General features: G+C 41.7%; 1 protein-coding gene across 1 annotated transcript; it reads right to left on the reverse strand.

Moving 5' to 3' along the window:
* Positions 1–3,106: 3,106 nt before the first annotated feature.
* On the reverse strand, positions 3,107–7,064 carry LOC138106383 (cytochrome c oxidase subunit NDUFA4-like). Its single transcript, XM_069006909.1, has 4 exons — positions 6,886–7,064; positions 6,173–6,261; positions 5,793–5,853; positions 3,107–3,324 (listed from the first exon to the last, which is right to left on the reverse strand). Exons 1-4 carry the CDS (start codon positions 6,928–6,930, stop codon positions 3,268–3,270), a joined length of 252 nt encoding a protein of 83 aa, XP_068863010.1. The 5' UTR covers positions 6,931–7,064; the 3' UTR covers positions 3,107–3,267.
* Between the last annotated feature and the right edge of the window lie 8,635 nt (positions 7,065–15,699).

Here is a 15,699-nt window from a genome sequence, read left to right on the forward strand (position 1 = left end):
CGCATCTTGATAAAGACCAACAGAACCCCTGGAAGCGAGCCAATCAGAAGAAGGATCCAAAACCCACCAATTGTGAACGGACAGAGGGTATAAGAACGGACCTGGGACTTTATCCGGGGTCCTCCTGTGGAACTTGGGGTCAAAGGGAGCACCCAGTGGGTCGCACTGTCCTTTATGTGTGTTGGTTTACTCTAGCTTGTCGTGCGGAGCCTGGGCTTATCCTGGGTTCCCGCTCTCAGTTGTTAATAAATAAACAAGTTGGCTTTTCTTTTTAAAAAAGTCTCAGCCTCGTTTACAACACTGCATATCAGGACCACTGATAAGGAGGCAGAGAATTACTGTTAAGGAAAGTCTGACAGTGGCGGGCACAATGTTGCACTGCAAAAATAAGAGATGAATCTTCTGTATGTGGCTCGTGAAAAGGACATGAAGACCAGGTCCACACTGACCATTCCAAAAACATCTGCCACGAGCGGAAATTGAGCAGCTATATCCATCTCAGTTGAAACCTAAGACAGCACAACATCAGCCTCTCTCAGATAACACATCTGATCAAACAAAATGACAAGCCATGGCATTAATAAAGGATTTCACTTTTCCTACTAATGATGGGATTTCCTTGTTTCATAAAAATTAATAGCCAAAGATAAATGTAAGAAGATGAAATCCTAAGAATCCAAACTGCAGTCATTTCTTCATACTGTCCTCAGGGAATACCATCTTTGGCTTCATGAAGAAAGAGGTAGACGATGGTTTTAAAGGACCAGTTTTTAAGATTCTTGTCAAGAGTTTTAAGTTTGGCAAGTAATGGTGACTATTATCCACTACATTTAACACAGGACAAAAGTATACCCCTAAAAGAAAAAGGAAGAAATGTCCCCTCAGGATAATGACTTCTAGAATAAATAAACTTAGAAGACTTTAAGTTTTGTGTATTTTCAGGAGCAAGTATGCCGTAATGAGCAAAAACAAGTAGTATCACTAGCCCATGATCTCTGCGGCTTCTGTGCCGTAGCTCAGGGTGCAGTGGTCTTCCAAGAGCATCTCCTTAGCAAAGCTGCTTGGCAGGATCAGCCACATACACACACACACATGCACACACAAACGCACGGGTAGCTTAGTAATATGGATTGACAGCAAAGAGGCAGGAAGGATCTCTGCATAGTGTTCCACAGGAGCAGTGTATTGTTTCCACATGATGAAGGATTCCAGGCAAAGACAGAGAGCAATGAAGAGTCCAGGTTCAAGTAGGGGAGCGGGGAGAGCACCAGGGACCAATGATCTGAGGGCACGGGGGCAGTACAAAGACAGGACGAGGGAATGGGAGCCAATGGCGAGGCTCTGGGAGAGTGGCGAGGGGCAAAGGCCAATGGGGGGAACCTGGAGTGGAGAACTTTCTAGGGCATGAAACATAAAAGGTAGCAAGGGGGCTAGGTGGCCAACAGCCAACCAGGAATGCAGAACTGGGGTACATTACCATAACAGAACAAAGCATTCTGGGAGAGGCTTCCCTTCTCACCCTAACCTGCAGAAGTCTCTGGTACTTGGAACTGTCTTAGCATAGAACTCTTCCTCCCTTGTACCACAGGCTGACCAGCCACCACAAAGTAACATTGAATTAATTGTCTTCTGTTTTCTAGTCAACCTGTATTTAAAGATTTAAATAGCTCGCTTGTTAAATATAATTGAAATATGCATTTAAGTGCCTTTATTAAGAAAGACATGATCCTATGCTTTAGTCAGCTGTGGACAAAAGGAATAACCTTGTTTCACCTAAGAATTGGGTTTATTTCCTGGTTATTGGTCCTTCTTAACGTCCAGAGAATCTGCATTTGAAGAGGTAAAATCCAAACAAAGTGCCAGCTTGCAAGTTATAACACACTCTTCCCATTTTTACACAACATACTTTTAAAACTGAATTAAAGTGTTGCAACAGAACATTCTGTTTGGATACAGAGAGCAACCATTCCCCAAGGACACCTCCAGGCTTTGCCCACCACTGTAACCACATCTTTTGTAACACACATTTTCTTATTCAGACTTCATGAGAACCTCTCAAACAAGCAAATAAAAACTGCGTGAATCCCCCAGTTCAGTACATAATGAAGGGTTAATCTGAATTGCTACCAAATAAACATCATCCATTCACCTACAAGATTTTTTCATATAAAATATGAAGCCTTTGCAAATATCAGTTACTTTGCAATTACCACAGAATAGTCTTTCTTCTCCAATAAAAGTTCTTGCTGCTTGATTTATTACTTGTAATAGTTGCTATAGTCATCTACATTCTTGGAGTCTACTTTAAGCAGAGTATCAAGTAAGAACAGCTGTATCCTGTCATAGTCCAGAATTAATATCCCCTATCCAAGGAAATGCCAGATGTTCACAGTAAAGCACAAAGAACCTACCATAAGTTAGAGTTGCAAAACTATTTTCTTTTAGTCTTCCCACAGTAAGACTCAGCTTACCCTACTAAAGTGTAAGATTTTCCCTTTCTAAAAGGTATTTTTGTTCTTACATGAATAGCTAATTATGTCCCAAAACCTGGACCTTCTCCTATGTGCTTCCCTTCCTTAAAACTGTGATCCACAGGAAATGTTGAGAATGTTCATAGAATTTTATTTTTTAAATATTGAAACTTGTCTGTTTATTAAAAAAACCTGCTTGACTTGAAAAGAAAAAACAAAAGAACAGAAACAAAACCTTTTGGAGAGCTCAGTCTGTTTTTTTTTTTCCTTCCCTCCAGCAACATATGGCAACATCTGCTGCCTTCCTGATGGATAATGACTTGTTGGCATTGACTTTTCTGCAACCACTTAAAGTGGCAAGTAGATAAATTCAGGTGTAATTAAAAAAAATATACATGCACACATATAAATACATGCCTTCAAGTTCTTGAAGTTTGGTGTAACTGCATGTCACAGTTTGACACTGCATGAGCATGCAGTTATTATTCTGAGATCAACACACTGAGCAAAAAGCCCATCACAACTTCGCTTTCTTGTCCAGGAAACATAAACTGGCTTTTGCTTAGTGACAAACCATACAGCAGAAACTGTTAATAGGAGGATATTGTCATTTTGCAAAATGAAAGAGCAGACACTTCAAGTTTTAAACATTTATTAAGCCTCATCAAAACAGTTTCAAACACATGACCTAGTGCTGTGTGAGGCAAATTTGATTATTTCCTGGATGATTAAGCATGACACTTGTGCGGACGGCTTCTGGAAGATCTTTCTGTGCAGCTTATGGACATGAGTGTTTTCAGAAGTCAGGACGGTCCTTTTTCAGTCTACTGTAGTCCACATTAACCGAGTAGAACTAGGAAAGAGAAAGGAAAAAATATTAAGAAGCTTGACTACACATTTTCCCTGGTATTTACTAAAAATACGCATCATTGAACTTAGGTCAGGAAACTGAAATAATATTTTGAGTCTGTGAACTGGACAATAATAAATTAAAACTTTTGATAAGCAGTAACTTTTTCATATTAATTCTACACCCAGTATTAGAAGCTCTGCACTTAAAATGAGGCAGTGCTCATGTCTTCCACTAGCGAAAACCCACAGCTCCTCTTCTTAACCCTCAGAATTAGAAGTCCATTCAGATGAACTTTTTATAGTACTGCTGAGTTTATCCATTTTGCTCAAAATCTATGGCTCCTGTATACTGAAGGCAAAAGCCAGCTTGCCAAGTGGCACAAAGCACAGTGCCTATGAACAGACGGTGGCACAAAGGAACATTTAGTGCAGTGCTGCAAAAGCCAAGTTTGGTTTAAGTAGCTGCATCTAGAACTGTGAAGGATGACAAGGAGGAATGAAAGCAAGAACAGATCCTCCAACACACTCAGTTTATATTATTATCATTGGATCCTGTTACAAGCAGTCCAGAACAACCCAAAAAGGGATTGAGGACAATGAGTTTACAGACTAACTGCATATTTTGGCATCCCAGCCTGATTTGACATCAAGCACATAGATGTTTTTCTTAAAAAAAACAAAGAAAGAAAAACACATAACTATTAGCTTGATTATTTTTAGTTATACCCAATTTTTAATTTTTTTTAACTTTCTCAAAGAAAACAAAACAGCTTACAGCACATTCAAATTACAGCTTTCTGTGCAACTCCTACAGTAATGATCAGGTCTTCAACTCTTTCTTTGGAAAAAGACTTAGTAAGTTAATATGACAAAGAGAAGTTTACAATAGAAAAAAACCTCATCAAAAGCTAAGACTAACAAGAACTTTTTACTAAAGAGTCATCCTCAAATTAGAGTATACGTCCTTTTCATTTCCCACAGTGTAGATTTGGAAAAGAATGTCCCCAATGATACACACACCCAAATATGGCAAACCCCAAGGCTGTGCCTGCATGCTAAGGCAGAAGGGGAGTGCTACAGAAGTCATGCACTCTTTAAACGAATTTGTGCTGTGCACTATGCTGGATTTGCCAAGTTTAGATATTTACAAAGCAGCAACATTCCAGAATCGGCAATGAAAACAAAGAATGAAATGTTCTTCATGGACTCTTAAGGGAACTACAACCTGTTTTATTTTGGAACTGTGGGGTTTTTCTACTTATTTCAAGGATTGGAATAGTAGTATATGGTACTGAACAAGACACTAGCTTGCTTTCTTGTACGTTCCCTTCAGGTAGGCAAACATAGTAGGTTTGCTTTTTTTGTAGCTTGAGAATAATCTTAAAATATTCTTAACAGCAATTCACTAAAATAGCACTTCTGTAAAACATGATTAAAACATGATTCATGTTCAGAGAAGGGCAATGAAGCTGGTGAAGGGTACTGAGAGTAAGTCATATGAGGCATGTCTGAGGGAGCTGTTGTTGTTCAGCCTCGAGAACAGGAAGCTCAGGGGAGACTATCACTCTCTACAACTCCCTGAAAGGAGGGTGTAGCCAGGTAGGGGTTGGCCTCTTCTCCCAGGCAACCAGCAACAGGATGAGAGGACACAGCCTCAAGGTGCATCAGAGGAGGATCAGGTTGGACATCAGGAAGAATTTAATCACTGGATGGATTGTCAAACATTGAAATAGATTGCCCTGGGTGGGGATGGAGCCACCATCACTGAAGTGTAGAAGAAATGACTGGACATGGCACTTAGTGCTGTGGTCTAGGTGACAACATGGTGTTCAGTCAAAGGTTGAACTCAATAATCTTGGAGGTCTTTGCCAACATAAATGATTCTACGATGCTAGGATTTCCGTAAACTACCCAATGTTTTAGACATCTTTGCACACTTCCTCATTAGTTCAATGAAATTAGTTGAGTATCAGCTAAAGAACATTTCTATTGCATCCAGTTACTTACAATACTGTTTTGTGTTGAAAAAATCAACTGCAGAACTGAATTCATGGTTATGTTCAACACTGACATTTTCCTGCAGTGCTTCTCGTGAGTATAGGCCACCAGCTTATAGAGCTTAGAAAACTGTAGTTCACAACTTTTGGGGTTTTGTCTTTCTCCCTGTAGTTTATTTCTGAGTATTATGAGCCAGTAAATTCTTCCTCTTATACATAGTTCCTCTTTTCCTTACAGTGCAGTGATATGACTGCTTTCATATAGACTCCTTTCACCCCATTATCAAGCATCATTAGGAAAGTTTTAAATCTCGAACTCAGCCATCTCTGCTCAGGGTTCTAGATAGAAACAAATGCTGCACAGAACAAATACATCACTCATTCAACTACTTTCCCTATATAATCAAACATCCTAAAGCAGTAGGCTACACCTAATATTATGCTTCCTAAAAATCTCTATTTCTCATTTTACCTTGTACTGGTCACTGGGAGACAATTTGTTCCAAGGTTCTGGATTATTTTTCTTGTCCCAGCTATTGAGAGAAATGCAAGATGTGAGAGAATATTAACATTATCTTCAAAATTTTAAAAAAATATATTCATATATGTATTGTGTTTATTAGGTCATGGAGTCGCCCATCCAAGAAGTTTTCACAGAAAAAGGCATCGTCCTTTGTCAGCAGTCTCGAAATATCATGGTTAACAAATCACCAAATCAAGGAAGGCTCCACACACTTAATGTCAGGTGATACTGGATCAAGACATTAAGGCCTCCAGGAACATAAAAGCCAAGGCAGTGGAGAGTAACACATGCAGCAAGAGGCCTGGCATTGGGGATTACTGTATACATACCAGACATCAGGGTTGAACATCGCCAAACGCATGAGATACAGGCCTGCACCAACACCTCCAGATCCAATGATCACAAACAGAGGGATCAACTGGAGTAACAACAACAAAAAAATTTAGTATCATACTATGATACAGCAAAATAGTATTCATACATAGCACTTCTGACTGCAGCTATGGCAAACCAAAAAACAATCTTACAGACTTTGAGCCACAAAAGCGTGGCCCTCTAAATCCCTGGCATGACCTTCCTGTTTGCGAAACGTCCCTGGGGTCGTTGAGGAACCAGCAGCTATGAAGAGGCAGATATAAAAAAACACTACTACTTCAAGAGAAAGCAAACCCAAACCAAAAATCCCGTCACCGCGCGTTTCTGAGACACACATCCTTCCCTCCACTGCCAAAACAGCTCCTACCGTCTGTACTCAGATTACAAACCGAAAACATCAGAGTGGGACTGTGGGGGCAAATTGATGCGCAAGAAGAACAGAAGGGCCACCTCGAGCCTTGCAGCACAAGCAAGGCCGCAGAGACCAGAGGAAAAAGGGGACCAGACCGTGTCTGCTGAACCAGCTCCGGCCGGCCCAGGGGCCCGGCATGCACAGGAATGCCAAGGGACGGATGGGCGAGGACGAGGCGACCGGCGCGGCTGGGGGCACCGAGCGGCGGCAGGGGAGGGCGGGCGCGGGGCCGGGTACTGGGGCCCAGGTACTCACGGCCGGGTGCTTCTTCGCGTGGGTGAAGATAACGCGTAGCACCATGGCGATGGTGACGGTGCGGTGGTGGCGGGTTGGTGGCGGCGGGTGCGGGCGAAGGTCTCACTCTGTGCAGGCTCCGCAGCGCTGCCTCCCCCTTCAACCACGGAGCCCCAATGTCACCGAGGCCCCCGCCGCGGCAGGTGCCGCCGCCGCAGCCCGGATGTAGCAGCTCCGGCGTTCGCCTGCTCTCCCTCCGCCGATCTGCGCCGGCCGCCGCGCCGCCGCGCCGCCCCGCTCCCGTCCTGCCGCGCTCCCCGGCCTCCGTGGTCCCCGCACCAGCGCGGCCGCGTCCCGCCCGCAGCGCGGGCACCGGGAGCGGCAGCAGGCACCGGCCCGGGCACCCCGGGGCAGCCGGGCAGCCCCGCCCCGCCCCGCCCGCTGCCGCGCGGGCAGCGCCTGCGCCCGGGCTGCCCGCGGCGAGCAGGGCCCGGCAGCCTCGGCCGCCCGGCCATGGGGGCCGCCCGCCTGCTGTCCCTCGCACAGAACGGGTCAGGTTGGACGGGACCTCAGTGGGTCATCTGCTCCAACCTCCCTGCCCAAACAGGGTCATCGTAGAGCACATGGCACAATGCATCTCGACGGTTCTGGAATATCTCCAGTGAGAGGGACTCCACAACCTCTCTGGACAGTCTGTTCCAGTGCGCGGTCAACTGCACAGTAAAGAAGTTTTTCCTCGCATTCAGGTGGAACTTCCTTGTGCATCAGTTTCTGCCCGTTGCTTAATATTCGATTGCTTGGCACTACCAAGGAGAGCCTAACAGCATCCTCTTGACATCCGCCCACTTCAGATATTTATAGATATCAATAAAATCTGCTTTCACATGTTTTCTGTCGAGGCTAAACAGGCCCAGCTCCCCCAACCTTTCCTCTTAAGAGAGATACTGCCCTAATTGTCCTCGTAACCCTCCACAGGGCCTATTCCAGGAGCTACTTGTCTTGTTCTGTGGAGTGTAGAACTGGACACAGCACTCCAGGTGCAGCCTCACCAGGGCTGAATAGAGGGGCAGGATCATCTTCCTCAACCTGCTGGCAATGCTCTTCTTAATGCACCCCAGGATACCACTGGCGTCCTTGGGCACATGAGCACACTGCTGGCTCATTGACAGCTTGTTGTCCACGAGGACTTTCTTGGCACGGCCCTCACACCGCCTGAGAGCTGCTGCCACAGAGACGTAGGGCAGAGCCTTGCCACGGCCTTCCTGAGAGGTGCCTGCTGCTCCCTGTGGCATCAGGACTGCTGGGAAGGTGTGTGGTGGTGGTGGGTACTGGGTACATGCACACCCGTGCCTGCCTCTCAGCTGGGCTCCCCTCACAGGGTATGCCAGAGCACTCACCAAGCCAGGTTAAAAGTCGAAGGGATTTGTGGAATATGGGGTTATATCTGTTGAAGTGGTCGAGGCTCACGCTCACCAGAAGGCCCTGTAGGAAAGGCACAGCCGCGGGCTGGACGAAGTTGGTTGAGGGCTGAGAGGCCCTTGGGGTGAGGAGAGAGTTGGTTGAGTGACAGTTGGAAGTGGGACTGTGATTGGATGGAAGAACGTGTGGATGGCATGTGAGCAGACGCGTGGACAGCAGCGCCGCAGCTGTGCCAGCCAGTGGGTGCCCTTCTGCTGTTAAGTTCTGTTCGGCTGCGCTTTGGGTCCAGTTGAGATCGAGGGTATAAAGAGGGGGTGATTGTTGGCAATAAATGGATCTTTTTGGGACATGCGAGAGGGTCTGTCGTCTTTGTTCCCCATTGCTACAGGGGTTGTTTAAAGGTGAGGCAAAAGACAGTTTCATTGTTCTGAGAAGGATACAGGGAATGAAATTCATCATAAAACTGCCAACTTAATTATTCTGCTACGGTCAGGTTGGCAGAAGTTGGGTGCATACGTTACATTGAGACAGCCCTTTGATTTTCAGAAGGGGTTTATAGTGATATATTACATACAGGTGATTCTCCTTGTCTACTCCACCTGGAGTACTGCATCCAACTCTGGGGTCCCCATTACAGGAGAGACATGGATCTGCTGGAGCAAGCCCAGAAGAGGCCACAAAGGTGATCAGAGGGATGGAGGAAAGGCTGAGAGAGTGGGGGTTGTTCAGTATGGAAAGGAGAAGGGTTATGGGGTGACCCGTTTGCAGCCTTCCGGTACCTGAAGGGAACGTACAAGAAAGCAAGAGGACTTTTTACAAGGACACGTAGTGACAGGACATGGGGGAATGGCTTTAAACTTACAGAGGGTAGGAAGAAATTCTTTACTTAGAGGGTGGTGAGGCACTGGAACAGGTGGTCCAGAGAAACTGTAGATACCTCATCCCTGCAAGTGTTCAAGGCCAGGTTGGATGGGGCTCTGAGCGACCTGGTCTAGTGGAAGGTATCCCTGCCCATGGCAGGGGGTTGGATCTAGATGACCTTTGAGGTCCCTTCCAACCTGATCCATTCTATGACTCTATAATATTTTGGCCAAGGTTGCTTTAATTATTTAAATATGGCTTGAGCAGCATGGCTATTTATTGTATAGTACTGTGTCCAAGTGCTGCCTTATTTTTTTTCTCCGTTACTGTGTATCTTGTATAGAGTTGGGAACTTAATCACTATTTTTGGGTAGTATCACCAGCCACTTTGATGTGTGATTTCTTTCACAAAAGGTAGCCCAAAAAGTAAATTTGTCCCCCAGGCATTAAAAAATTCATTATTAGGTAAAAGGAATCATCACGCTACTAACCTAAGACAGAAATAGTCCTTTTCCTAGGTTAGAAGCAAAACAACTTTACGTGAATGCTCTTAGTTTCTGTGGCCATATAACAAAGAAAAAATCTGAAGTAAAAAATAACAAAGTGGCAGAGAATAAATGGATGTCTTCTATTTCACTCACTAGTTCCACAGACTGGCTTCTGCTTATTTTCAAACATTGTCTCAAATTGTTATGATATATTCTAAAAAAAAAAAGTGTCATATTCCTTGCAAATCATTCAAAAGTCTTTTTTTTTTTTTTTTAGATTGCCAGAGCCAGTTTAACCTGGGTAATAGCTAAGTTTGGTAATTTGTGCAGATGCATTTGACAAGTCATTGGGTGGCACAAGAAAAAAATTGTTACAACAATGTTTTCTTTGGAGCAATGCAATCCTATTGCTTGTCTCCCTCATTTGTTTCAGAGTTGATAATCAGAAAAAAAGCATAATTATTGTGCTCCAGGAGTCTGTTAACTGTTCCAGTATTCATTATGTCATGAAGACACTAATTTTCCATTTTTTTCAAAATGGAAAGAACAATTTCCCTGTGTTAAAAGTATGGAAAATAATAGTATTGCTGCTATTCTTCTATAAAAGAGAAACCTCTAAGAGTAATTTGGAAGGTTACAGTGCTCACCCTCTAGTACAGTAGTTGAACTTTTCACCATATACTTGGATTGCAGGAGATACCAGTTGCCAAAGCAGCTTCAGGAAAACCAGGGAGCAACTGAAGGGTAGATAGCCAGAAACCATGTGGGGCTGCTCAGCAAAACTCTGCTCAGGCTGAAACAGTCTGCTTCCTTATGCACAGCCAACATGCGGCTAAGTGCAAAAATTTGGAGACTTCAAGTATCCTGTTTCTACTAAGGAAAGATCATCTGAGATACATTATTTCCACTAGGCTATTTCTTGGGCACATATTTTTAGGAAAGTTATCATGATTTTTATATGTTTCCCAGTATAATTTTTTTCACAATGATTTATAGTTTTTGCTGTCATCGTACACTTTTATGAATTTAAAGAGGCATAGTACCTGATCAATTTGCAAAATTTGTCACGCATTTCATGGGCTTTCATAAATTTTCATCGTGCACATCAGCTTTTATTGCCCGGATCTGTATGGCTCGGCTGCTTCATTGTTCATAAACATGTCTTATTATTTATAATACTTGGAATTTTGTGTATGGGAATGAATTTTGCAGACATAAAAAAATTAAAGTTTGAAAACAATCAGAAATCAGATTTTTTCATTCTAATTTTGAAAACTGCAAGTTAATATTTTTAAATTTCACACAATGCAGCATTGCTAAAAATGCAACTCCTCACTTGCGTCACTTGGCACAATTCTGAGTATAAACTCAAGCCACCTCATGGCATCTTGATGATGGATCTGTGGTTCTGAGAAATACCTACTTAGCTGCCAAGTTTGAGTGCTTGTACTATGCTATAGTTATATAAATTATATGTGTTAATTTATAGTAATGCTGTCAATATATTGGCCATACTTGAAGACTAACCATTTTCTGTAACTTATCAACCCATTCCCAGGAAGACAGTAAACACTGGATAAAGGTAGATAATTTTGCTGCTCTTTTATCTGTTGCTTAGCTACTCAAGCTGAAGGTAAACGCATTTATTCCCTCTTGAGGTTTGGTGCCTTTGTGTTCACACCTGACAATTACATTTATAAACCTTTAGTTAGCCATGTCATGTGGGGTATGCCCAGCCCCTGCCCTGGAGGGATCTCTGCTGAGCTAAGAGATTTCGCAATTGCCCAGCAGGACTCCCTGGAAAGGCAACCACTTTGGTCACGGGCGAGAAAAGACAGACCCACAATCCTTTGGGAGGCCCTATGCAGATCCTTCGTAACCCATTGGTCCTCACCCATCCCAGATCGTCTGTAGCCCATTGGTCCTTTACCGATCCCGGTACCCCTATAAAAGCAAACCCTCTGGCCCTCGTGGCTCTCAGAGAGGGTTCTCGTCCCTGGCTCTCCCCTTCGCTGGAGGGGACTCACAATAAAGCCACCTCTGTGCGGAACCAGCCACACGAGCCTCTCGTCTCTCTCTCTCTGGTCTGGTTTGGCCTGGAGGTGCCCTGCAGAGCTGAGCTGGAATCACGAGCTGATAATCACTAAAGAGCTGACAGCCTCTGCAAGGGCCCCCCTGCCAGCAGCTCAGGGAAGACACCGGGCCTCAGGAAGGCGATCCCTTTCGGGACCATCTCCCCGGACCGGTCATCTCTTCCTGGGTCAGAGCCGCTGACCCCACCACCAGCTGTAATAATGTCACTTCCTTTAATCTGAGGAAAGTTTTTTTTGTGTAGTTTTCTGCTTTTTAAATAAGTGAATGCATAAATCCTTCAGGTATTTTGCAAGTTTTTGTGATGAACCAGTCCGTTAAGAACTAGGAGCTGGACTTGCAGTAGTGCTCAGCACTGCTGAAAAGTCAAGTCCTCAGATTATTCTGGTGCTTTGTCATTTATTTTTTCCTCCTGTCTTTTGTTGTCCTGTACAGCCTCACCTCATGGCCTCTGTCTCTCACTGTGCCTCTTTGATTGTTATTGTACCTTGTTCTGTCCTTAGGCTCATTTGAGCTTTTGATTTCAGAAACTTTTCTTCTATTCCAGATGTTTTGTTTTAGTTTTTGGAGGCCTTCCTGTTTCTAAAGTCTTTATTCCTCAAATCTTACCTGTCAATATGAATTGATTCAAAGAAATCTGCAGATTTCTAATCTGTTCACCATCAATTATGGTGTACTTCATTTTTTTTTTATTTAAAACAACTGATTTTAGCTACAGATATAATCAGGTCTGATCTCCTAAAGAACAAGAATCAGAAGTCATAATAAAATCAGGTTATTTGAAGAATTGCGTTCTTAAGGTTTCACAAAGTCAGTTCATTAAAAAAAAAAAGAAACAGACAAAATTATAGTCAATTTGAATTACTTATTTTATTTGGAGGAAAATAGGAAGGAAAGATTACTAGATTTGGGGATGTTCCAACTGGTCACCGATCAAGAAACTAAATTAATTGTGAATTGTCCTATAGCATCAGGACATTTCTCTGTTAATCAGAAGAATGTGTAAATTGAGGATTTTCTGTAGGTCTCATCAGAGTTGGTAAAAAGGCAGTGACTTTTAAAAATAATTCTTAGCAGAGAAAAAGAGGAGAGCAAAGGAGCTTTCCTTGCTCTCTCTAGAAGAGCAAAATATATGAAAAAACTTTTAAAAAAATATATAAAAATGTAAAGCCTGGCTTACATGCAACAAATACATTGGGATTTTTTGTGATTTATTTTATTTTACTGTTTCTTGTTCCCATTTATAGGTCTGTTCCCTCTGTTGTACGTCCTTGTATTCCTTTCTCTGTACTTAGCAGAGGGCAACAGCAGAACAGGATATATGTTTGCAGACCTCTGCCATCCCATTTGGAGTAGTTCACTTACGTCTTCTTTAACATCTGACTTGTATTTGGTTCTAACTCTGTGAAATGGAGCGGCTGCAGATTCTATTCCTGCATCCCTGGTATAATGGCAGTAAGGAAACATGGGGATCTGAGGTGGATGGATAGGGACAGTAACATTTCAATATAGCAGCTTGTGATAAAATCTTCCATTAAGTGTAAACATCGCAGTTGCTCTGCAAAACAAAAAGCCTTAAGAATTTCATGATCAGTTAGAGTTAGTTAAGTCAAATGCTATGCTTATAGAGGAAAAAAACAGTAGAAAGAAAAAAATTAAGGTTAGAAACCAGACTTTTTTTTTAAACTGCAACAAAAATATGTCTAGCATTTAAGAAAATATGGTGAAAGGAAGTAAATGACTGGAAATTTGAAAACTAACAGCACAAGGGCTATAACCAAGAAGAAGTTAAAAATTAATGGTACTGAAATGTATAGTATGGAAATATTCTACTTCTCTCATTTGTGTCTCTCAAAAATACACGTTGATAAATGTTCCTGTCTCAATATATCCATTAAATGTACACAATAATTTTATACAATTCAGGGACATGTTAAGAAGCATAACTTGCTATCAGTCATAAAAGCAAAATTTTTGTTAAATAGGCCTCCTAGAGATCTGGAAATGAAAAAAAACCTTGGCAAAAGTGGCTGTATGTTCTATCACTAAGGGAAGAATTGTTTTATAGCATTTATAATCTGCTCAGCAAGTCAAAGAAAAATACTCTATTAGGACAGAAAAGTTTTTTAGTTCACTTGCACTTAAGTATGTAACTTATAATTATTCATTTATATTGCAAATACAAATTGTGTCCTGGGTTTTTACAGTGCTATTTGTAAACTTCAAGTTATGAGCCCAAATGTGCAGATTTTCTGTAATATTATGCCTTTATTAAGTGTACAGTTATACACACTGCTGTAGCATTAAAGTAATTATAATTGCTTTAAAGCAGATAAATCCTTACTGTAAAATAAAGGCTTTTATTTTAAAAAGAAAATAAATACACTCTATACAAGAGTGACTGCATGAATATGTGCTATTTAGCAAAAGTTAAATTAGCAGTAATAAAATGAAGCGTTAATTTTTCTTTTCTGAACTGAAGCATCTTCTGACAAAATGTTAATGTATTCGCAAGTATTTAAAATTTTGTCCTTGAATATGATTTTTATAAAATCCCAGTTCCTCAGCTTTCATAAGTTGTTATTATTGAATCTGCATAAAAGATCTAGAGGGAAGTTCTTTGTTTGTCCATACGGAATATAAAAAGAACCTGTTCCATGCATAGGAAACCTATTGAGGTGTATATTTCACAGTGACCCAGGTGGCTGTGTGAGTTGTTCATAATGGAAAATTGAGGGTTTGTATCTTCCAGTAAACAGATATAAATCTAGTTCAGTACGTTTTCTCTAGAGATTTTGGAGCAGCATGGACTGAGACAGTGGGCAGAACCTCAGGTCACAGATCACCAGCAAGAGTTTCTCTTATCGACAGAAAATAAATGTTTTCATTTGAAAGGCTTCAGTAGTTATGGGAGAGAACCAGAAACAAAATATTAAGACATTCCAAATGGATGAAAATATTCAGGTTCAAATACTAATAATTATAAAGTATATGGGGGGGTGGTGGGGTTAAATTCAGTATCATTCCATGACTATTAGGAAAAGAAAGTAAGAAGAATGACAGGACAAAAACATAACAGCTGAGAATCAAGTACTTAAAATGAAATTAATTGTGGTCCTTGTCCATGCTTCCTTTCTAGGTTCAAAAGAGCAAATGAAAACCGCTGGTCTTTATATTTAAAATATAGTTTGTTTTAAGTTATATAATCTGCCAAAACGTAGGATGCAGAAATACAGCTTTCACCCAACTGGATGGCTTGAATCTGGCCAGAAGACCACAAGAAGTTACTGGAATGATTCCCCCTAAGAACAATGCTGATCCAGTGCCCTTTAACAGATAAACTCTTTCATGGAATTGCATCCATAGCATCCCTGTAAGCTACTCTTGTGTTTGATTTAAAAAACTATCTGAACTCCATAAATAAAAGATAAGTTTAATGGATCAATAGAAATTGAAAATCTTCACTAAAAATGTAAGCAGGACTGGTACCTGAAACTGTTTTTAACTAGATGCTGCTTCAACTATTCAGCAACAACTTACTGGAGACAAATTAAAGGTGCTTCTGTTTCTATGCTGGTAATTGTCTCAAGGCTTTTGATCTTTCATCTTAATATAGAAGGTAAAGTATGCTTTTTAGTTTCTGCTATGGAGTAAGGAGAAACGTGCTTGAATAATACTTCCAGGAGCATTCTGTGTCATTTCTTTTACATATGCTGGGGAAGAAATAGATAGTTCTTATGAGTCTTTTGCTCTGATGTTCAAATTTAAGCTAGCCTTTGGTTAATCTTTTGTTTGCACATGGTTTTAGCAAAATGTACTCACATCTCAGCTGATTTTTTTTTTTTTTATGCTGGGAATTATACCAACTGAGACAAGTCATGGATTTCCAGGTCTGGCATGACAGTTAAAGTCACACTAGTAAAAATTATCATATTTCATCAGCTATTGGCTAATTATTTATAAAACTTTGCTATCT

This window comes from Aphelocoma coerulescens, chromosome 2 (genome assembly GCF_041296385.1).
Source record: "Aphelocoma coerulescens isolate FSJ_1873_10779 chromosome 2, UR_Acoe_1.0, whole genome shotgun sequence".
NCBI classification, from domain to species: Eukaryota; Metazoa; Chordata; class Aves; order Passeriformes; family Corvidae; genus Aphelocoma; species Aphelocoma coerulescens.